Source organism: Tauraco erythrolophus, chromosome 5, assembly GCF_009769465.1.
Source record: "Tauraco erythrolophus isolate bTauEry1 chromosome 5, bTauEry1.pri, whole genome shotgun sequence".
NCBI lineage: Eukaryota > Metazoa > Chordata > Aves > Musophagiformes > Musophagidae > Tauraco > Tauraco erythrolophus.
In genome coordinates, this window is record NC_141469.1 from 65,933,413 (window position 1) to 65,957,821 (window position 24,409).

The window sequence follows — 24,409 nt, forward strand, 5'->3', positions numbered from 1 at the left end:
TACCTCTGATCCCATTGGGAATGAATGCTATCTGTCCTCATTAAAAAGTCTGTGACACTGCCTTAATGGATTGTTTATCCTGTTCCTCTCTCCAGATTTCAATTTCAACAACTCTATTACATGTGGAAATATTGGAGGTGTGACAGCAGCACGGAAAAGTTTAACTTGCCTCAGTGGGTGACAACAGTGATGGAGATGCAAGTTTAAGCACAGGCTAGCAATACAAAGAAGCACCCAAAAATCCTAGTCCGCTCAAAACACCCTCAGGAAATGCCTTGTTAACATAGAGGAAAACCTCTACTTACTTATTTCCATCAACACCACTGGATTCAGCCACTTGACTAAACAAAGTGTAAGTATACTTTCTGGAACAACTGCACTTTTAATTACTTGGTAGACACCTACGAAGGCATGGGTCTGTGCATCTCTTTTCTGAATAAATTTGTCCTTCACACAGATATATTCCCCATGTATCAATAATTAAAAATAATGAAATCGTCCTCGAATGTCGTCTTAACTCTTCAGCAATTTCAGAGTCTGATCAAGTCTTGCTAAATAGGCTTGCCATGATCCTTCGGAGTAAACACAACTGAACAAATCTCACAACACAGACAGATCTTTTTAACTGGCATCCGAACACTTCTCTCTCTTTTGATATAGCCTACAGAAAATCCTTCCTAGAATAGTGGGCACTCAGTAAACATTTTCTGCTAGTGCATTATAATTGTTCACATAGCAACACACTAACACTCTTGTGAGAATTTTGTTTCTTTTTATCTAAAGAGCTTTCACAGGCTTTAACATTAGGTAGATTCTTTTATTTCTTTTCTCTATTTGTAGAGAAATAAATAAAACAGTTATTCAAGATGCACCATATGCCTTTAACCTATCTGCTCTTGCCCCTTTAATACATGAGAAAGTTTTAGAAAGTTACCTTTGATATTTTTGTTCCCATTCTCTAAGATCACTTCCTTTTTAAAGTTATTTATGGTTTTCCCCTTTGAAATTACTGAATTGCAAACAAAGCAAGCTCTTGACTTGGAACACAGTTTAGGCTTAGAAAATCTTAAAAGCTTTTGAGCCCAATGTGAACATTTGGAATTCTGTTTTCTGGGAATATCTTTCATTCTGCCACCTACCAATGATATTCTGGTTTGCCTTGGTCCTCTCCTGAGGCAGGACCAGTGTCTGCAGTGTTACAGATACTGGCCACACTCTTGCAAGTCAAGCAAACAGGCTGACCTGAGAAACCTCCCCTGAGTACACTGCAACTTTCATAGAGTTGCCACAAAGTTCAAAATATCTTTTTCTCCCACATATGACAACGCCTGAAGTTTTCAAGGATGGGTCAACATAGACCAGGAAATCACCTGCAAAAACACTTAATAAACAACTAGAGAATTTTGACGCACCAAGAATGGCAAACTGAGACTTGAATTTCAAGTCAACTATATCTTCATGCTTAAAACTCTGATTAGTAGTTGAGTAATTTGACATTATTATTCATTCTTATTAAAACTTATTTAACCAAACTATACTAGAAAAAAAAAAAAAATCTCTTTCTTCAAGGTGAAACCTTGCCACTGGAGAATTATGAACATTTCCAATACAGAGTCTTGATTGATTCAGCATACCAAGGAATACAAATAAAAGAGACAAGACTTGTGATTTTTGACATTTCAAAGACAAACAAATACATTTTTGTTTTGTAAGGCTTTGAAAATAAAAAGTAGCTTTGGAAACGGTTTCTTGCTTGTTTGTTTTTGGTGTTTGGGTTTTTTTTTTAATTCCCCCTAGAGCTTAGTAAGACAGAATATTTTTTTGAAGTAGTCTGAAATTATAATTGCTACTAGGGACAGCCAAGGAAACAAGAAAGCAAATCAATCAGAGTATCAATTTGGCACACACTGCAAACCACTAAAGCTTTGCTAATAACATCAGGAAAGGCAGAACATCACAAATTAGCCATGTTACTGACTGTAACAAGGGAGGAGTATGGCCTTCATGTATTGCATGTTGTTGTTAAGATTTGTTTCCTGTTGTTGAACTGTGCACACTCTTAACGATATAAACCAACTTACAACACAAAATCAAGCATAATTGTGTGTTAATTTCTATCTGTATATTATCTTCACATGATCTGGGATTCATTTGCTTATCAAACAGAAGGATTAACAAAATCTCAAAACCAATGGCTGCTTCTTGGCCTGCCCTGCTCTGCCCACAGAAGAGCAACAAAGCTGGTGAAGGATCTAGAGCACAAGTCCTATGAGGAGCAGCTGAGGGAACTGGGGTTGTTTAGCCTGGAGAAAACAAGACTCAGGGGAGACCTTATTACTCTCTACAACTACCTTAAAGACCATCTAGTTCCAATCCCCTGCCATGGGTAGGGATTTGAATTTTTCCTTTCTACAAGGACCTTTTGGAAGATTTTTGATATAAAATGTACATGTACACGAGTATGCACATGCAATCATGTATGATTTTAACCTATTATAAGTTATTTCATATTATTAATAATGGTTTATGAAGGCACATGTAGCCCACTTTCTTCTCTCGCTTCCATAGTACTTAACAGTGTAGGTAATACCTTGAACTCTGGATCCCTTGATTTCAGTGGCAAAGCTTCAAAGGACTTCACTGTATGAAGAACTGAAACCCATATAGATTTTCATGCCATTTAATTTTGACTGCTTTACTGGAAGATGCATTCATCACTGTAAACCAGTTAATGGGCAAGCTGGAAGAAATAACTCTAAACATACATTTCTTGAAATGCGCTTAGTGCACTTCTGATAAACTGTTTCAAAAGTTAAAAGTGCTACCCAATTTGCCAAGTAAAAAGAAAGAGAAATTATGCTGCATTAATCTCAATATTTTTTTAAACAACAGCGAGTAGCACAAGGGCAACCAAAGGGAAAGTGACAGAAGAGGATGACGACTGTATTGAAATGAACATATCCCCCACCTAAAGCAATCAGAGGGAAGAGTTTGATCCACACTCCTATTGAGTCTGCTCATGAAAACCTCAATAATCAAATCAGCATTTTTCTGTAAAAATATTAATAGTGAAATTATTACAATATTTCATTGGCTTCCTTCCGCTCTGGTACACTAGGTAAGACCCTGTACACTTACTGCCTCTTGTACTCCCATGCTCTTATTCTCAGAGGTTTCTATTCAGTCACTAACTGCAACAAAAGATCCCGGTTTGTTACAGACTGCAGCAATCATCTCATCATCAGCTGAACCACTGATATCGTTATCTGTCTATTTCTTTTATGTATCTAAATGTAAACGTGATTTCTATCTCTGTTCAAAGCTTTGAAAGGGACACTTAATGACAGAGCTATAAATGGCATAGGAGGATCCTTGCCCATGGTTTCTCCCTGACATTTTTAATGTACATTTCCTTTTACAGCCGCAGCTACTTCAATTTTCCCAAGATTCTGCTGGAAATCCTCCTACAGAAAAAGGCCAAGCTCTGCTCTGCACTACAGCGTTAAAAGCAGATTGCTGACTAACGTGCCGTGTTCCTGTTGTAAATTGCAGCTACAGCTTCCTTCTAGATAGTATCATCTTGATCCACACTATAATGCAGCCTTAAGGCTGGAGAAAACTGGAAGTCTACAGAACCTGCAGCAAAACCACATTTTCTTTAGTCTCTCCTGCTTCCTCTCCTCTGTTTCACCTGTGCTGTATTTTGAGAGGCTGCTTTTAAAAGACAACTGCAGTGATTTAAAAAAAAAAAAAAGAGAGAAAAATATAGTGAAAAGAAAGGAGGGGGAAGAAAGGAAAGACAAAAATGTTTTAAATGAATCCTTGTATCCAAAAAAAAAAAAAAAAAAAAAAAAGCCATTCACAGCTTTCCAGGATATGATGAGTTTAAATTAGAACTGGGAGCTCATAAAGGTTTCGAGCTACACTTTTTTTATACCAGCGGCAGGATCAGGTCTATCTAATTCAATGCCCATGCAATCAATTTTAATAGAAATAGTCTGGGAAGTGCTCCCAGATGACAGGCACCAGTAATAAGCAAATTTTAAGTTGTTCAGCTCTGGATACTCACCTGTCCTTTGCAAAATACAGCTCTCTTCCTAACTCTGCTTAGTAGAATGATGCTCAAGGTCCTGCCTCACACCAACCTACTTTATGCTGATTAAAACATGAGATCTATGATATATATTTAAAGCAATTTAAAGTAAATATTGCTACAAAGTGAATAAGGAACTTATAGAGACACCATGCTCTGTTCTCGCCAGTACTTACAGAGCAGATGAATAAGAGCAGAAGACAATGCCACCATCATGAGAGAGGACACTAAAGAACCCTTAAGCAGGACCTGCAACAGGAGACTCCACCTCCTCCAGCCATGTTGAAGTCATATTTTTGGTCTAGATTATCCTAATCCTTTCAGTTCCTAGGAAGGAGAAAATGAAAAATGGATTTGATTGCACTAATTTCTCCAGTTTCTGTGGTGTTTGGGCAACACAGACATCAAAGGGCTCCCTCTCACAGATTCCTGCGAGCTGTGCAAGCACTATTGCTCCAGGGTCCCAGAGGATAAACTGAGGCACAGGAAGAACAAACACCTCTTTCAAAGTTGCAGAGGAAGTCAGAGGTATAGACAGGCACTATATCTTTGTCAAGTCTTAGAGTAATACCTAAGCACTCCAGAGTGACCTTATATAGTGATTTCACTGGGATTACTGGAATAGCACTGGAATGTTATCCAAAGGTGCAACTTACCCAGGACAAAGCTTAAGAAGCATAAATCTAACAACAGCTCTGTTTACGTTTAAGCAGAGCAGTTCTGGAGCCTTTTATTGATTCTTTGTACAGGAGACATTTCACCTTCTGAAGGTAGTTCTTTCTAACTACAGGTTTCCGAAATTGCCCCCATAATATGGAATTATATTAATTAAAGTAACTCACTGAATTTAGAAAATGTATTATTAAAATAGATCTATTGGATCTACAGATCTATTGTAATGGTATTGCAAGAAGAACTTGTCATTAGCCATTTATGACTGGTTATTTCAAATGCACATTTCTGCATCATTAGTTTTCAGGGCTAGCAGCAAAATAGATCACGAAATGTATAATAAATTGATCTATGTTCATTCCACTTCACATTAACAATAAATTTAAAGAATTGGGTTGGACGCTGCAGACAAGAAAGCCTAGTTGCAACTATATCAATTTCAGACAGTCTGAGTCATCAGACTTTGCAACTCAGTACAACGTTAAGTAGCCCAAACACTCTTCCAGACAGTATTCTTTCTCAGGTCACTGAAATAACCTGTGAATAGTTTAATCAGCTGCAGTAGGCTCACTTAAGTGCTATGGAAAGGCAGCAAGCATGGAGGTGGCATTCCATTCTTGGAAATGAATGGAATGAAGGGAAAAAAAAAAAACTACTTCATTCCCAAGACTATAAATACTGATATGTCAAATTTCAGTATCTGGAGAACTGAAACAAATCAAATACTGTGAAGGCATGAAGTAGCATCTGGCCAAAATAGATGGATCCATAAATTAAGCTTTTGAGTATAAATAGTTTTCAATAAATTATAATTTCTGATGATAAAACTGGAAACCAACAATTATGGCTATGCCTACATTGCTAAAGGCACCCAGGAGACCTCTCACACCACATGGCCTTGGTGGCTTACACCCTCGCTTCTCAGGGCTAGTCCCTTCTGATCATCCCCATGGTTGGACAAGGCTACAATGGGCCCCATCAGGTGTCTTTAAGAAGTAGTTGCTTGTGGGTTTATCTAGTTGAATGTGCCTGCAATTATGTGAGGGCTCTGCCTCAGCCTCTCAGGCTGAATTTAATAGCACAACACCATGAAAGCATATGGCATACCCTGCGTGCATTGTGATTAGGTAGATTAATGTGATGCTGTGAGACATCACAAGGTAACACTGGAAGACTGCTCAGGGCTAACAGCAGCAAGCAGTCCTGAGGTGGTCCTGTCCATATCGCTGCGAGGTAGGTCTTGGGGTGAACGGATTCCCAAAACTGCACCCAACTTTGTCTTAGAGAGAACTGGATGATCAGCTTCAAGAAAAACCCAGGGAGCAAAGTGACTTGCAAACAAGGAACTGGGGCTTGGGAGTGGGCTGGGGAGACAAGTTATTTGGCTTTCTTCATGTGCCCTATATTCATTCTGACAGAGTTAAAACAGAACTAAGCTGTAAAAACATTAAGCATCAAATGTAATCATTCTAAAGCTATTTAAAGAAGCTAGAACATCCATAGCTATGTATTTCTTGGGTCTTGCATTCGACAAGAAATTATAAAAAGAATTTATTTTGGCATCAAAGTTGGAGCTCCAGGCTAAAAGCTTAAAACCTAAAGATTTGTGAAATAGATCCCAAGGCCTTATTTCATTTTATTATTGTACTACACAGTACACCACCACTATCTAATGAATATCACATCAGTATCTGTGGACAAGTGTTACACAGCTGCAGAACACCATTATGAATGCTTTTCATGAGGAACCTCAGAACATCGGTAACTTGAGAACGCAAAAATGCTTCCATTTCTATGCTTCCATACTGTTTATTATCAAGATTTAACTTCAAATAGTTTTAAGTCCGTCCAGGAGAATAAAGCCTCCAGCTAGTTTTCCATCCAGCAACTTTTCCTATGATGCTCACGCACAAACAGATCTCTACACTGGAACTCGTAAGCTCAGACAGGAACATTAGCTGGCTATTATTTGGTCACTCTTTAACCATCCATCTCTGTCCGGGGAAAAAACCCTTTAAGAATTGAGTAGCCTGATAATAATTATGAAAGAAAAGAATAGTGAAAATTTACAAGCATCTGAAGAATGTCAGCACTGTCATATAAGCTCCTTTGGAAGATAACTCCCACATCAGAGTGGTATTAAGGAAAGCAGATGAAGGCTCAGCTATAAATAGATCAAAGATAAGGTTTATCTTTGTCTCTACAAACTGTCTTCCTTATCAAACTTTGCTACAAAATATGTTTTCAATGGTATATAGTCAAACTAAAAGAAACTGTTTCTTCCCAAAAGCATGGACTCTGAAGTAACCTAGAGGGGCCCTGTTTGGTTAGACCTTATTTTGTTCATTTAACTCTATGACATACTTTTCTTTAATACACAATACGATGAGCAATATGATCTCATGCCCATCCAAGGTGGTGAAGCTGTAGCTCCCAAGCAGCTTCGCAGTCTACACTGAAAAGGCTTATTTTTGAAAAGAGAAATGTGCTGTCTCCACATACACACCTGAAGAAACATGCAAAAGTTCATGTTTGTGCAGTGAATATTTTAAATGTGCACTGACTGCATATAAAACAAACTGCTGAAATTCCTCATGCCACTTCCCAAAGCCCCACTTCATCTCTGTATGGGCTGTGACTTTTCAAAATATTTTTAGTGCATGAGGCAGCTTTTCAAAGACCTCCTAACTCTTGTAACTTGTCTTACAAGCATAATTCAAACCATGTTGGCCAGCTCTTTTCACAGCAGAACTGCACCTTTAAATACCACTAACGCCAGATGGTCTCGGCATATAAAGCAGCATGAGACAACATATTAATGCTACTCAAACAAGCAACTTGTGCTAGCAGCAGACCAATGAAATCAGTGTCAGGCTGCTAATCCTCTCTGTCTCCAAGGCAACATCTATTTCAGACAAGTCTTCAATTTTCAAGTCAGATGAGCTTGTTGGCTCCTAAACTTCTCGATTCATGGGGTCTTCCGTTGTCAGGTACTTTTTGATTCTGTACTGGCTACCGTTATAATACAGAATACATTTTTATCAGCTGCTCCACAGAATATCAAGGAACAGATGCTCCTCTGTTTATTTATAGACTTTTCCACTAAAGATTTGTACTATGAGATTTCCACTGAAGATTTGTACTATTTACTTCCGCTATGGATTTGTTCCCCTAACTGTAACACATGGAAACCCTACAAATATAGATGTCTCTGTTGTGACTTGTGACTCTACCTACCAGCACTGGAAGAAAAGGGGAGAACTGGTACCTTCTTCACACTCCTGTGCTATTAAGCCAGATTTTAAAAAAAAAAAAAAAGCAAAAGCAAAACCAAGTATATCTGCAGCAGGTGAACAGAGAGAAACTCTTGACTTCTCCTCACCTTATGTCCATTAGCACAGCTGAGTCATCACAAATATTGGGGCTATTTGCTACTAGGAAGACTCTGGCAGGAAGCAGGTAGGAACTGCATCATAAGGGTAGATCAAACGCTGAACCACGTCATCCACCAAGTACAGATATGTACATTGGGTACACAGCCTAGCCACATGCTAACTAACCTGCAGCATGGAAGGTGAGAACCTAGGTGCGTAGATGAGAAGTCAAGGTACAGGGAGAGGATGTTCTTATCCAAAAAGATGAGAAATACATGGCAGAGCCAGGAAAGAAGTCAAATATCCTTTATCATAAAACCACTTTTTTCTCTCTGTGAAACAACTTCCTACAACGAGAATGTTCAAAATTTAAACACATGATAGCCCAGCTCCTAACTCAACAGCTTTTCTCTTCTCTCCATCCCGCTATGTACTGATGTCACCAAAAAGAAAGAAGACATTTTATTCAGAAAGGCATAAACTTTGATCACTCATTCCTTAACTGCAGGCCATTACAGAATGAAAGTCACATTTAGCCCTTTTTTTTTTTTAAGGGCACACACACAAGTTGGCTTGAGCATTAGGATTTATAAGCCTCCTGCTTAAAGCAGAGATTCACATGTACAGCTCCCAGTGACTTCAGCTTGATCTGTGGATGTTCAACAGCTGGGCAGGAGGAGAAATTAAAACGCTGTCTAGTTTATATCAGTTGAAAATCTGACATGGAGAGTCAGCTTACCATATCCATAAAGCTCCCTTTGAAGTAACGATCTTTCACATGTGTAAAAAGTGTATATTTAGGTTGTAGACTCATCCTAGTTTTGCTTATAGTTCTAAAACCGTGCTTTTGTGCAATAAGCCAAAATGCAGAGCCAGCCAAAACTGCAAAGCTTTCCATTTTGCATAGGAAAAAAAGGTTAATTTTGAATTATAAATGTGCAAGGAGTACACCATTCATAACAGTGGAGGACAGCAATGGGTGAAAGACATCACGCGCTCCCGTTACTTTTGAAGGACACAAAAGTAAAAGGACATTCAAATGACATGTCTTGCAGGTAGAAACCTCACACTTTCCCAATACCAAAAAAATCTACTGGATCATTGGATTGGTATACCAGCAAGGATGCCCTTGCCAAGAAAACAGCTCATTAAGCCTTGGCCAGCTGGATGTCCCACCTGATCAAACAACTCTTTCCACTTGGCTTTAAGGCAGATCCACACCTAAGGATAAGTATTCAAAACAGCATATGATGGCAGTTCTCACTGTATGCAGGCTCTGCAACCAGTGTAGTCTCTTTCTTTGGTTGTAAATCCGGCAGCTGATGCTGAATGGTCACAAACAGCTCCATACAAAAAAAAGACTATCTCAGCTTGCTCCATGGGACTTAATTTTTGAGTAAACAAGGATGTCAGGCTTTGCTCATAATTCAATATGAATAACTACCAGGAAGCAGCTACTAGCTTATACAGTTATAAATGTCTCACTTAGGAAAAAGAATTAATTAAAAACCAATGGTGACTGCCTTAGGACTACTAACCAAGTGTTTATGATTCAAGATTCTCTCTTACCTGACCACTGTAGCTCCACATACACATTTCTAACATATGCCTTCATACTGAACCAAACCCCTCTGACCACCACCCTGTTACCTGCTGCTGTCACGGGATGTGTCAGGTGCTGATTCAGCCAGCATGACATTAGCGCACTGCAAGAGACCACCACTCCAAATGAAGGGCACTATGGACCAATACTGCACTTTTAGTCTAGTGCCCTCATGCCCAACAGTACACCTCAAAGGAGTAAGCAAGGCAACAACCTCAGCACCACAGGGCAGCTATCATGTCACGGTACATACTATCATTTCTTCACAATATGGCAGCACTCCGATTCCAAAATCTCAAATTCCAGCAAGTCAGGCGGTTTTCTCCAGCACTGTTGTTCTGCAGAGCTCCTAACCCACTCCCCACACAGCACCAGCTCTCAGCCTTAAACCTGAGATAACACATGCAGACCTATGGCAGCCAAAAGAGCTCAGATTCATTCAGAGTCACACTGCAAATCAAATCTCCCTACCCTGATACCATTTTACTGACAAGGATTACTTTTTTCTCAACCTTTTAATTACAAAGACCCCTGGTATCTTCATTTAGCTTCAGCATACAAGACAGTAAGCTTCCCACATAACATTCTGTCCCCACTGAATCCACTGAACCCTGGCTTTTGATTTGCGACTTACTCCAAAATGAATCATAGAATCATAGAATGGTTAGGGTTGGAAGGGACCTCAAAGATCATCTAGTTCCAATCCCCCTGCCAGGGGCAGGGAAATCCTCCACTACACCAGGTTGCCCAAAGCCTCATCCAACCTGGCCTTGAACACCTCCAGGGATGAGGCATCCACAACTTCTCTGGGAAACCTGTTCCAGTACCTCAGTGTAAAGAATTTCTTTCTTATATCTAACCTAAATCTGCCCTCTTTCAGTTTAAATCCATTGCCCGTTGTCCTATCACTACACACCCTTGTAAAAAGTCCCTCTCCAGCTTTCCTGCAGGCCCCCTTTAGGTACTGGAAAGCTGCTATAAGATCACCCCGGAGCCTTCTCTTCTCCAGGCTGAACAGCTCCAACTCTCTCAGCCCCAACTCTCTCAGCCTGTCTTCATAGCAGAAGTATCTGACGTATACACCCTTTGCTCCACTGCTCCCAATTGTACCCATTATTTTAATTAACTGACCCAGAAGCCTTAAAGTACACACCGCAGTTTTCACTTTTTCCTTGATTACACAACATTTTAAGAGAATTCAGCTACCAACCTTCTTTCCTGTTTAATTCCCAACTCTATGGGAAAAAAATAAGCAAGAGTCTGTGATACTACATTTATGAGACTTTCGTTTAAAAAGAAAACGTATACCAACAAAAAACATGACATATGACTTCTTGTTTAGGAGGAACATGAATTAAATGGGTATGAAGACTTAACAATATAAATTAATCTGCTGAGAAAAGATCAGATAGGGTTCATAAATAACATGTTTCACAAAGCAAGCATACAAAGCACAACAAGAAACTTTAGATGATGCCACACAAAGGCTGGGACTCATCAGGTCTTGACCATAAGCTCTTGTGTGTGTTCCTAAGTCAGAAGCCTGCCAAATGTCGGCTCGTCCTATAGTCAGTAGAGAAAACAGATGTCTTCAGTGGGCGCTGCAGCCCAACCAAGAGGTCTACCTGCTAATTGGCAAAGAGATTATAGCATGTAGGCTTCTAAAACACGTAACACATTTGAAAACAAAAATTAGGTGGAATGAACACAGAATTAATTCTAAATTAGTTTTAATACTAAATTATTGGCTGAGCCTAGTAGCAACTCCATTGCTACAACCAAAAATTTGTGTTTACTATGAAACAGGAAGGCCTGTCTTGCAATGTTTCCCCTCTGTGTAATTTAAAGGCTTGAGATATTGATCACTAAATTATAGAAAAATAAACAGTTTCTCCTGAATAAAGTAAATTAAGAATTAATATAACAGGAAGGTCATTTTTTGATAAATCACCTGATTACAATTTACTGCCTTGAACAAAATGTTTCACGAAATCTTAGGAAATCACGGTGCTTTATACACTTCTCATTAATTGTCTGGAGTTCAAGTTCATGTCACCATAATAAAACATCCCTTTAATCCCAACCAACAAGAAAACAGGCTCACCTCCTGTTTTCATTGGAAACCGTTAAGGCATTCTGCAGATGTGGGAGGTGACGACAACTCTTCTCTTTAAAAGAAATTAAAGCAATCGACTCTTTCAAAGGGAGTGGGATTGTCAAAGCAGTCTGGGTCAGACCTATAAACTCTGACTGCTCTGCATACTCAGACTAATTTTAAGCTTGAAAAATAAAACAACATGGCCTTCTGTAGAGCCATGTTTACTCTTAACAACTACAGCCCTTTTTACTACAGCTTGGTTGCCCTTTGTGTTATTCCAGCAAATAAAAGAGAAACATTGGAGACGCAGCAGCTGGGATCTACACCGTTGTCGCAGGTCGCACACAGCCTCTCTTAACCCTTTTTTAAATGGTCTAACAAAAAACAAAAGTCTTTAAATACCTCAGCTGGTGAGCCAATTTGGAGTAAGGGTATTGTATCTCTAGGAAACTGCAGAGACTGCCTGGCACAGCTGCCTAACCACACTTGCTGTGAATTTTCATTGACTTCAATGGGAACGTGAATGGCATTAACAACGAGCTGCAAGTGTGATCTATAGATGTGCCTACATCTCCTTGACTTGCGCCAGTTTTGTGAGCATATTTTCCTCTTGGTATTCTACTCCTCTCTTTTTAGCTAAACATTAAAACAGATAGGAAGGTAGGATGAATTCAGAAATATTATATATTTACAAAAGAAAATATTAAGGAAGAAAAACCTATTTTCAGAAAACTGAGTGTTACTAAGCATATTCTAAAAAAAATAGGAAGTTATTCCAGGCTCTCAAAAATAAAAGAGAGGCTTTTAAGAAACTCACTCAGCACGTACAGCTGCCCATCTTACAGCCAGCAAATTGTACAGCCCTCTCGAGACCTGTGCAGCCTACAGATCCTGCGAAAGACACTGGACATCCCGCTGTGAGCGCAGGCAGCATTAAAATCACGCTGCCAGAGACTACCTCAGGCCAAACTCTGGCTGGGAGACTCCAGGGGGACTACCCAAAGTGGCACTACAGCCCATAAGGGATTTCGCTGGGAAGTTAATTACAGCCTCTCAGTCTTCTGCAGAGTGAGCGAGGTACGGCCAGCCCCAGATGTGCACTCCCAGAAGGCGAGACGGCAGCACATCTCCTGTGGTGTTCCATGGGAACGCCAGAACGTCCTTGCACGCTCTGAAAGAAAAATCTGCTCCCTGACGCACAAAGGAAAGAAAAATCTGACTGCAGAAGGCTACGTGAATAATAGGTCCAACCACATTTTATCCTGCATTTTATTCTACACCTCCCTGCAGAGACACCAGCTCACACTCTCGGCTGGGCGCTGTGGGTGCTCGTCGCCCTGCTGCCCCCAGAGCAGCTCACCTTTAAAGAGGATTACAAACACAAACCGTGAGAGAAGGAGAGATGCTGAACCGCAGCTGGTAGAAAAACGTGACAGCATCATGCGGTCAGCACGGCATCTGCCGGACTCCAGATAGAAAGTGTTTTGCTTATATCCACCCACTTACAGCCTCTACCTTTATGCAACGCAGCTGGAGGAACGTGCACTCGCATTTACCGGCGAGTAACTCTGAATATTCAACATCTCCCTTCAAAAAGGGAACAATAAACAAGCGGCCATTGCTAAAAAACGACGTTTGCTTAAACCTCAAGCATGCAAAAATCAGGTTTGCTCTCTAATATCTAGATTTAATAACAAGCTCCTGCCGTGTACCATTTGTATTAATGCTCTGCAAAAATTGGGAAATATTAATAGGGCCCATCAAAGAGCTCATGAGATTTTTACTTGCAAATTCCAAGCGTAAGGAACAGCTGCTTTACAAAATCAAGTGCAATTAATTTTAAGCGATAAAATTAGAACGGCCGCATCTGATGACATCACCGTAACCAGGAGACGAGCTGCATGCTTCCCAGCATCACCGCTGCTGAAATGCCCTGCCTCGCACCTCCGAAGCGGGGCAGCCCAAAAGACCCAGGGGTGACATCGAGCGGCGTCTCCCCTCTCCCGGGCCACCGTGCTAAGGCGGCACAGTGGGTTCCTGCCCACACCGGGCTGGAATCACGGCAGCCTCCTACACTTCTCTTTCTCCTTGCTGCTACTGTTTTTCAAAGAGTAGCACTTACTCACGGTGCTCTGGGATAGCTGCACAATCACTTAAATCCAATCATTTAAAAAATATTTAAAAACGGGCTTTTGTGCAACAGTGAAATACAAACATTATGAGCAACGCTTTTTTTCCTGTGAATTTGTTGGGTTTTCTTATAGAATCATAGAATGATGAGGGTTGGAAGGGACCTTAAAGATCACCTAGTTCCAACCCCCCTGCCATGGGCAGGGACACCCTCCACTACACCAGGTTGTTCAAAGCCTTATCCAACCTGGCCTTGAACACTCCAGGGATGGGACATCTACAACTTCTCCGGGCAACCTGCTATCACAATTTCTTGTCACAGAAAGTATTTGCTCAGGTGGCTGGTGCTGCAGTCAAATGAGGGAGCACTTTGGTACAGTTTCTGTATTAGTGCAGAGATCTTGGATTTCCCCATTCATTAATATACAGTAGAGGCATGATTTTTGCTTCTCTTTTGCTCATCCTTTAATTATTTTGCAGGAGGAAACGGCTCTGGTGCTGCAGGGCTGGAGCGTGAGACACTGAGAGCCTAAGGCTGGGTGACCCTGGGGGGGCCAGGACAGGAGCTGCGATTCGGGAAGCCAAGCAGCTTATATGGGCTCAGCGCCAGCACTGACCCACCCAGCCCGTTTCCTCGCCGTGCCAAGTGGGCTCTTTGACAAAATGACGGGTCCCAGGATTAATGCAGCCGAGCTGCACCTCGTAAAAATCGGCTGAAGTCACACCCGCGGGGTCCTGCAAACACTCCGAGTCACAACTGTGCCGCAGACCCTGCCCGCGGTGTGCTCCTGCCTCACCGGCTCACAACGGTGCCTCGCTGTTCGAAACTGGAAAGTCCAAAGTACGCCACTTTATAGAGAATCAGAAGTCTCGCTCAACTACAAATAAACATTTTCCTTCTATTCGAAGTATTTTTAGAGATGCCCATGGGAGGAAGGATGAACAATAAAACCATTAAAATTTAAAAACTCTTCTAAGTTAAACGCTGTTTTGAAAAAACATTAAACATTTTGTTTCCAAAATGCTGTTATCCTGATATTTTCAGGATTTCTGTTTGCTTTTCTCTAGCATGAACAATTTGACTTAAAAGTCACAGATTTGTAAACAATTTTGTTGTCACAAAATCTGTATTTTTATCCATCCACTCTCCCCTCTGTTTGATGCCAAAGTAATTTTCAGAGCCTGTGTCTGTAACACACATAACCAGGCAATTAATAAGCCCTACTTTGAGGGTTTCTGCACAAACCAAACACTGAAAAAAACCACTATAAAATTTTAGTAGTTTATAAATAAAACCTAAGAGTTGACAGAAACTTTTATCTGCGATTTTTGCATGTAAAGAAAAAAAAAAAACCAACAACCTAGCAATTTTGAAAGTGTCAAAATGTTTCATTTTCACAGAGGGCACTGATCTTGCACCACCGAAATCAATGGCACAAATGAGCCAGAAGTGGCAGCATGCCTAAACAAGCGGCTGAACATTAACGGTGGAGGAACTGCTTTTGGCATTAATCAATTCTAAATGTATTTCACTGCTATTAAAGAATACAAACTAATGCCTCAAATAAGCTTAGTTATGGTAATTTAAAAAAGCCTCAATAGATAAGCATCCATTGGGTGTTTGTTCAACAGAACATCAGATATCCAAACTGAGAGACTATTTCCTCTCTCAGGAGTAGTCTGTATTCTCCTGCACTTGAATTAAGGCAAAATATTGTTTATTTTGTCCAAGAAATCATCTGTGTTTTACTGTCAACTGTCTTTTGTTTCCCCTTGGTGCGTCATCAACTTCCCACAATCTCTTTCTCCTCACTTTATCTCACCTCGCCATCCGTCAACTTTGCCAATTTTTGGCAAGTACGAGGGAAAAAATTGTATTTTCTCACATAATCAAAGTCACTGCAAAACATTTTGATCACTTCCAGTCTAGGTTCTTACAACATCTTCTAAACCTAACCGCTGACACAGCCTCATTCAAGTCTTACTCTGCCTTAACCTTCTAGTCCCACCAACTCAAAGAGAGGTTTGTCTGCAGGGAACAGCTGCCTCAGGACAAAACTGTTCATTAAAGTTCAAATATCTTCAGCTCCAGGTTTTGCTTCTCCTTATTCAAGGGCTTCTCTTCCATCAGCAATTGCAGGCTCTCATCTCCTATACAGGAACAGCATCAGCCTAAAGAAACTGCTGCCACAAAAAAAAGACAAAATGGCGAAATATTAGAACAAACTCTGGCATGAACCAGAAGGGAAACACAGGTGGCGTGGCGTTCAAGTTTGCAGAGAAGGCAGCACATTCTCCGAGTATTTACTGTAGGATCAGAAACTTCAGGCATTCGCACACTTCTGGCATTTAGCACGTTCCTGGGAAGAGCTCAGCAAAGGCCGCGCTCATCTTTCCCAATGACTAATCCGCATTTCTGAGATTTGCCAAGACACTTTATGTGCTTATACAAGAAATCAGACTGGCTCATATGGAGTCATTCTGGTTTCCAATGCAGTAGCAAGACTTAATAAAAATCATAATGCATATTTAGTCCAGCAAAAGATGAGGCCTTAACCATTCGTTCCAGTTTCTTCCTTCACTAAGGATTTGTTCCAGTTGCTTTGGAAGTCTAAAGCACGTGTCTAAAATTTGTCTATTTTTCTCATGCAGTTTTTTCAAATTTTGCACATATATTACAAATTCATTTTCCAAAATAGCTGATATTCTAAAATTAAAATTGATTTATATGCTTACATACGATCAAATGCATTCACACAATGCTGCATGGCCATGCATTATGCGTGATTACGCAACGTATGCATGTATGTGCAGTACAAAGCCTCTTTACTCAGTACAAAGTGTCATTATTGATGCTCTGCTGACACTTTCCTGATTTATTTTGTCATCAACTTGCTCACTAAGTGAACAGAAACATTTTTTTTGTTTTCACAGCAGCTCATTAGATAATTCAGGTACCATCCCTGCATACTCACCAGGCTTCTAGAAACATGAGCTCTCTACAGACTGTAAACCTGTGAGTCACAGCATGTATTTCATTTATACTTATATATATTTTTAAATAAGCTCCGCAACTCTCAGGACATCTTGTTATGAACAGGTTAGGTTCAGGAATAACAACTTCTTAGCCTGTCATGAAAAAAGAAGAAATAGCTCTGTGTGTGTGTGTGTGTGAATCTGTCATATTTTTTTTTTAACGATAGGTAATGATAAATGAGGTCCTGATCCTGCAAGCTTTAATCACATAAAATATCCTTATTGCTGCTGTTGCCCTGGGAATCCAGCATGGATGCTCAGAGCGAGCAAGGAGCCCCCTCAGGTAGGCGCAGCAGAACCAGCCTTGTATTTCCTGCCAAGGCTGGTACAAGGCTCCACTTCTTTTACTGCACAGCTTAAAAAAGCTCACATAGAAAAACAAACAGTGCTACCTTTTACTACACAGTAGAAGAAATGGCACGTTATTAAGAAGAAAACACCTCGAATGCAGCCATTAACATAATATTGAGGTGCTTGGGCTCTGTAACAAAGAAGCAGGGATGTTAGCAGTGTCTTTACAATTATTTCAAGGAGCATAGCCATAATTAGGCATTGGGTCTGGCTCATTGCCCTTCCTAAAAAGATTCTGAGTTTCTGTTATGTGTCACTGCAGATAGCAAAAGCTGCAGCAGCTCTCCACTTTGTGAGAAATGCTCAGTACCTCACAGAAAGAAACTGAGGATTAAAAAAAAAGAAAAAAAAAAAGCAATGAATTTGCTCTGGTTCAAACCCTGGTTAATCCTCTGCAAAATCCAGCATTTTCAGCATCCACCACTACAGATTGCCAGGACTCATCACATTCCCAGACATGTGATTTGGACATTACAACATGTGGCATTTTCTTCTATAGGGCTCCCTTTGTGAGGGACTGAGCATGTTCTAGGAAACGCTTGACATTCACTGTGGCTTATATGTGAGTGCTATCCATACGAAATTTTCTTTTCTGTGGTTTGTTATCACCCATTGATAGAAAGTTGGGTTCTGTTTTGCTTGGGCTCAATGACAAACCCTTTCTCCCATCACTGACACCATCAGGAAAAGCACCATGTCTCTACAAGAGCCACGGCCCCATCTCAGACTGCACAGAGTGCTCTTTTTGTCCCTGTTTCAGCTGGCTCGACAGAAGTGGCAAATAAATGAGCTGTAGCAACTGTCCCCTGACAGTCATGCAAGTCACAATAACAGTTGCGTACCATTCTAGCGTGCAAATAACATAGCGGCAATAAATTAATTCTTAGCTTCAGGATCACCCTTCATATCAATATGGCAAGAAACCACGAAAAAATTTTTCAAATTTCACGGCAATTCCTCCATTTTTCATTTCAAGACAATGCTTTGCTACCCTGCCTTCCTCACGTTCAATATCCTATGACCTCTAAGTTTGATCAGTAGCCCTAGAGCAGTCAGTAAAAACGTAAGTCCCTCGAGGATGCAAAGCAATGTTATATTCAGGTCGTAAAGTGGAATATTAAGCACTATTTGTGCAGACCAAATCCCCAGAGACCCACAGAATCCACATCTCCACCTAAAAATCATGGGCTTGCAGGCCTGTTCTGTAACCTGCCAAGAGAAATGTGAAGCCGCGACTGCAGGCGGCTTATGGTGGGGCCTCAGGTAGCGAGCTGCTTTCAAGACTAAGCCTCTTCGCATACAGACCTAAGCGGTACTACCAGTCCTGAAACTGGAAACGATGAAAAACGCACCCTCCGAGGCGCAAAACAAGCGCAGAGCGTCAATCACATCCCCGTTTCGAAAAAACGCCTCGCACGCAGGGACACACAACCCCGCACCCCGGGACACCTGCGCAGCGGCGTGCGGCGGCCGCACCGGCACACTCGCACCTGCCGCTTCGCTCCGCACCCGTCGCTCCGGGCCGGGCCGCGGGGAGGCCAACGCCGTCCCCGTCCGCACATCCGCGCCAGGGGCTTCCCTGCGGAGCGGAGGGAAGGGAAGGGGAGCTCCCTCCCTACCGCTGCTGCATCTTCGGGCGTTTCACAGCGGTTTCAGCGCGTTTCTCTCCCTACCAGGGCGCTACATCCAACGACAGCGGCGCAAGGACGCCTTGCGCTGAGCGCAGGCGACCGCTGACAGCCGGTGCCGCTACTAGAGCGAGTAACTTAGGGACAGCGACCGCCCGCTGCCGCCGGCCCCCGCGCCCAATGCAGCAGCAGCCCCACTCCGCCGCTACCTGCCGCCAGGTGCGGGCATCGCCGGGGGCCGCCCGCCCCGCCGCCGCCACCGCCCCCCTTACCGGGCTCATGCTCGCCGGGGCGGTCGGAGACCTCGATGACCAGCAGCTCTCGGCCCTCGGCGCTGCGCCCCACCGTGTAGATTCTGCTGATGGCGGGGCACTGCAGCCAGACGGCCACCAGCGCCTCCCGCAGCTCGGCGTAGCGGTGGTACTCGAAGGAGATGCCCTCCTCGGAGCTCAGCCGCCGCCGCCGGCTGGCACCCGCCGCCGGCTCCGCCGCCCGGCAGGCAGCGAGCACCCCGCAGAGCGCCAGCAGCACCCGCACCCGCGCCGCCATCCCGCCCGCCTGCGGCCGCCCAGCTGCCGCCGGCCCCGGCCGGAGGGAGGGAGGGAAGGAGGGAGGGAGCGGGGGGCGGGCGAAGGCGGAGGCGGAGGGGAGGGACCGGCCGCTCCGCCCGTCCCCGCGGGCCGCGGCGGGAGGAGCGAGAGCTCCCCGCGGAGGGCGGCGGGGTGGACGCGGAGCCGGTAGGTGCGGGCGGAAGCCGCTGACGTTGTTGTCATCGACTGATCTCGGTGTCCAGGTGGAGAAAAGCTGTGGAAGAAGCCCGCGGCACGGTTTCTACGTTGCTTTTTTTTTTAATTATTATTTTATTTGGTGAAATACTTCTTCTTCGCACGGCATTTGTGCAGTCCCACCGAGTGAACCCACTGGCGAAACCCTACATGAACAGGCAGAGTGCTCCGTGAAAGATTCGAACAGTACCATTGCAGAATAACACAAATGTATTTGATTGCCCTCACAGGGAAAACTATAAAGTATCTCCATCTACAAGGTAGCTGCGCTGCGTCACAGAAAGCAGATAAAGCAAGGCTTCCTTTCTGTTAGCGAGAATACTCACTTAGAGAGCACATCCCATTATGTTCAATGGGAATGCTCTTGTGAGGAACCATTCACAACATACTAATAAATCACAGTCTCTTCTAGACCGCAGATACTACAGGCCTTCTGAAGCCATCTGTCTTCTCGACCTGTTTTTATAGGCATAGGTGCTCAGACTACGCCAAAACAGCCTGTAAAGGAGAACTGATAAAAGCAAAAGGCTAAACGCTAAGGAACAACTTCCATATCAGCTTCTTCTATTATTGTTTTTAAAGGACACAAAGCCTCACTGGAAAATTTTGAGAAGTTCAAAATTTTGAAAAGTTTGAAAATCGCACATCCAATTCATCCTTCTACAAAAAGAATCCTGTCCCAAATAATTTAATACATGTTTTGCCTTCATCTTCTAACCCAAAAAGGTGAGCCTTCCATTACCGCTTTATACTGAATCAATTTTCTGGAAGATTTCTTAGTAATCCTTTGCAATCCTATGGATGCTTTCCTAAATTACAGGTTTTCTAGTTGTGACCACAAAGACAATAGAAATAATGCCTTCTAGGAGAATATCTTCACTGACACTTGGTAATATAGCAGCTTGGAAACTCATCCCGCACCTGAAACTCAGGCCTGAAAATTCAGCTACTATATATAAATACTTCTATATCTATTTGTCTATATTCACCTATACTTGTTATCTTTCAGTGTCCTGACAGTTAGTCCTGGATTGTTTGATGCATTTCTTTGTAGCAAGAACCAAAGGTCAGCTCACTCAGTCCTTACCATCTTTTTAAGCCAACTGGGTTCAGAAGCCTCTCTGCCCAGTTTAACTCCAGGCTTACAAGGATGCAACCATGTGCAAAGGCACCTTCAGAGCACTTCTTGGAGCCGTCAACTCTCCGTTCTTACTGCTAGACAACTTTGGGAGACGCCTATCGTATCACGTTGTATCAGCTCTGGAGTTACACCAATGGGAATGCAAGCTTGCTCTAAGCATTTTGCAAGACGTGGATGTATAGTGACTCTCTGACAGTTGTTTTTTCGTACCAAGATCACTGTTCAGATCTAGGATCATGGAAGTGCCATCCCTCTGACTTCTCTCCTCCTAAACAGCACTAATTGTATTATGAATTTCTTTATGACTTCACACTGCTCTAAAATTATGTGCAATATGTGCAACACTCTCAGATCTCCAAAATGAACTACCAATAAATGTAACTGACCAAGCATTCAAAAGATTCACATTCTTTATCAGTTTCATTGGCTACATTCATCAGAGGCTAAACATTCCTTGTTTTCTCCATCACTTTGCCTTGCGCCTTATATATAAAGTAAACACTGAGTAAACAAATCTGCTGATGCTGTGATTTTAAACTTACAGCATCATTTTCTGGGAGAACTTCCTGATCAGTCAAAAAAAACCCTTTCTTTGGTGTAGCAACTCTCATTGGCCTCTGTTCAATTTTAATTGCCCAGAATACAATGTCACTAAAAGTTACAAGTAGGCTCAGCAATCACCTATTTCTTTTCATCTATTCAAGCAGTGAATTATTATTCCACTACACAAAATTAGTCTCACAACGAGATCTGAATGGATTTACATTAATTTCCATACTTATTAACCCACTCACCCCTAAAAAAAATAAAGTTAATGAGTACTTACAAAAACAAATGCACACGCACATCTTGTGTAAAACAGGGAGGTTTATATACTATCAAATATTTTATTTTGTGTTCATGCATACTAATTTCTTTTTAATACAGGATTTAAAACAATTATTAGATTCTCAGAGAGCTTAGGAGCATTCGCAGAACTGAGCAGAAGGAATAAATCGATTACTTCCTTTCTATCCAATCCTTCCTTCTATTTTCCGTAGCTCAGAGATGACCAACTTTCATCACAGGCAAAGGCCAAATTTCCTTGCAATATGGAAAAAGATTTTGCACTTGCTTTAGTCTCAGAGGAATACTCTAACCCCAGGGGTGTTTCCAGGCTCTATACATAACCAGGCTCCTGAGTATGGCCTTGGTAGGCTAATAATACTCATTAGAACAGGGAATGGGGCTGAAGTGCTCCCTGTACAGAAAATGCCCCAAACAGCAGATTTCAAATCTGGTTTACCTCACTTTTATGTCTGTATATGGCACCAATGTATTTCGCAAACAGACGCTGCCTAAATAATTTGGTAATAGTGAAGAAAACTTCATTGGCATTTACATGAATATTTATTTACAGACAAATATATATAGATTAATATATATAAAATATTCATATATATTTACATATAATTCCATTCCTTTGGCCAAAACAATTTGCTGAAAGTGATTCAAATTTTCAAATACTTTTGACTTCCCTGAATCTGTCTGTTTCAGCAATTCATGATTCACCAGCAAGTATGTAAATAAATCTTAAAACAAACAACCCTTCACACTCACAGTGTTCTGCTCACAAGACTTGAGTAACTCTGCATTTTTTTAATTTGTGTGACAAGACAAGCAGGCAGAGGCAACTATTCTCTTTTATAACCCAAAATGTGAACCCTAAAGCTATGTCCATTAGAAACAATAGAAGTGCATTAGGAACAACAGAAATCCAAAAAACACTCAGTGACGGAGATCAGATACTTACATTATTAATAACAAAGTACTGTTAATAATGACACCATGGAACTACTTAGTAAACTGCTCTGGTTTCTCTTTGGAAAGAAGTGAGAGGGTGCACTACACTGCATGAGGAAGACAGTGCTTTCTAACCCACGAATGAGCAAGTAGGATGCTGAGCATAACACGTTAAGGGAGAAACATATTCAGATCAGCAAGACCAAAATCATTAGTTGGTCTTTAAGCCCCTCTCTGAGGAGGGTTATCTTTGCCTGCTCATGTTCAGTTATGCCACATTTTTGAGCCTTGAAAAAAATTCTGAAAGACTAATTAGGGTACTAACACAGCACAACTATTCAGAAAGAACAGCTATAAACCATGTATGTCCTAAAAGACCAGGTCAAACCACAGAAAAGCTGGTAAGGGTTTTGAGTAAGAAATTAATGAAAGGAATAGAATAATTCCAATCAACTTTAAAAAGAGAACAGCGGATCTCAGTGTTGACAAATTACCAGGCAAGCAGGTAGAAATAACTTCTGAGTTGTAAGAAGCTTTTTCAAAACTTATCTGAATGCTGGTTATACACACGTATTATACCTGGCAGCTCTGGTCACCTGAAGGTTTGTCTTCAAGACAGAAGCTTCTATTACCAACCTCCAAAAGGTCTCGCGTAGCTCAGAGGCTCTGTTTCTCAGATGCTGGCAAAACAGGGTTGAGATATGGAAAGTCATGGCATTCCCGGCATCTTGAGAATAGGCTTAACATAAGGCAGGCCAAAGGAAATATAAATAAAGAATGAATTTTAAAAAATCCAAACACTGCCGAGACAGTTACACAGGAGGTTACAGAGAGGGAAAGAGAATAAAACCACCTTCTAGTTAGGTACTGCAAGACTGAATCTTTTATTGTCCCCACCTGTTAGATGACTCACCCACGCTACTAAAACTCAACCCTATCAGGTTTCTCTTAATGGGGAGGGGAACATCCTGTATGAGTAACAATTCTATGTAGAATCTTTATAGGTTGCAACCTAAATTTCATGCAAAATGTACCTGACGTTTACACTTACACACTGCACACCTACACAAATGGCAGTAGCTTATTTCTGCCCCTTGTTTCATACCGCAGGAGTAGTCATCGCTGCTCCAGGGGTGACACTAGGTCCTGGACCCTGAACTCCAATGCTGTTTCTGAGAGATGGCCTGGCTATACCGTGAAACACATGCATGAGAAGCTTCTTCATGCAGAGAAGCTACCATGCAGGATCATTTTGAGAGTCTGCAAAACTGGCTGAGAGAGTGTTTTAAAAGTGGTGAGTCATTATCTACCAGCAGCATTCTTCTGGTCTTCCACAGCAACTAGTATTTCAAGTCTGGGGGCTAATTTATTCAGTGATTACATAAATGTGAGTCAAAACTGATTAAAATTTGTGGATGACAAAGAATGGTGAATAATAAGGATATAGCAGCTCTGGAATGAGATTTAGATTACTTGGTAAGTCAAGCACATTTAAATATTTCAGAGCAGCAAATTGCACTTCAGAGCAAGAAACACAAAACACACGTTTAACAGTCTGGCACACAGTATTGCTAGAAGCATCGAGAGATCACAACAGATGAGTAACTTGACTATCTTTTCCAGTGCAATGCTGCAGAACAGCTAATTTTATCTTTGAATGTTTAGACAGAAGGATAATGGTTAAGAGGAAGGATGTGATTATACCACCAAGGTGGT

General features: G+C 41.7%; 1 protein-coding gene across 1 annotated transcript in view; it reads right to left on the bottom strand.

Annotated features, from left to right (window-relative positions):
- Window positions 1-19,534, bottom strand: part of CPE (carboxypeptidase E) — a 58,885-nt gene extending 39,351 nt beyond the window's left edge. The window contains exon 1 of the mRNA XM_086611759.1: window positions 19,258-19,534. Coding sequence (XP_086467885.1) covers window positions 19,258-19,534 — 277 coding nt within the window. The remainder of the gene's footprint in view (window positions 1-19,257) is intronic.
- Between the last annotated feature and the right edge of the window lie 4,875 nt (window positions 19,535-24,409).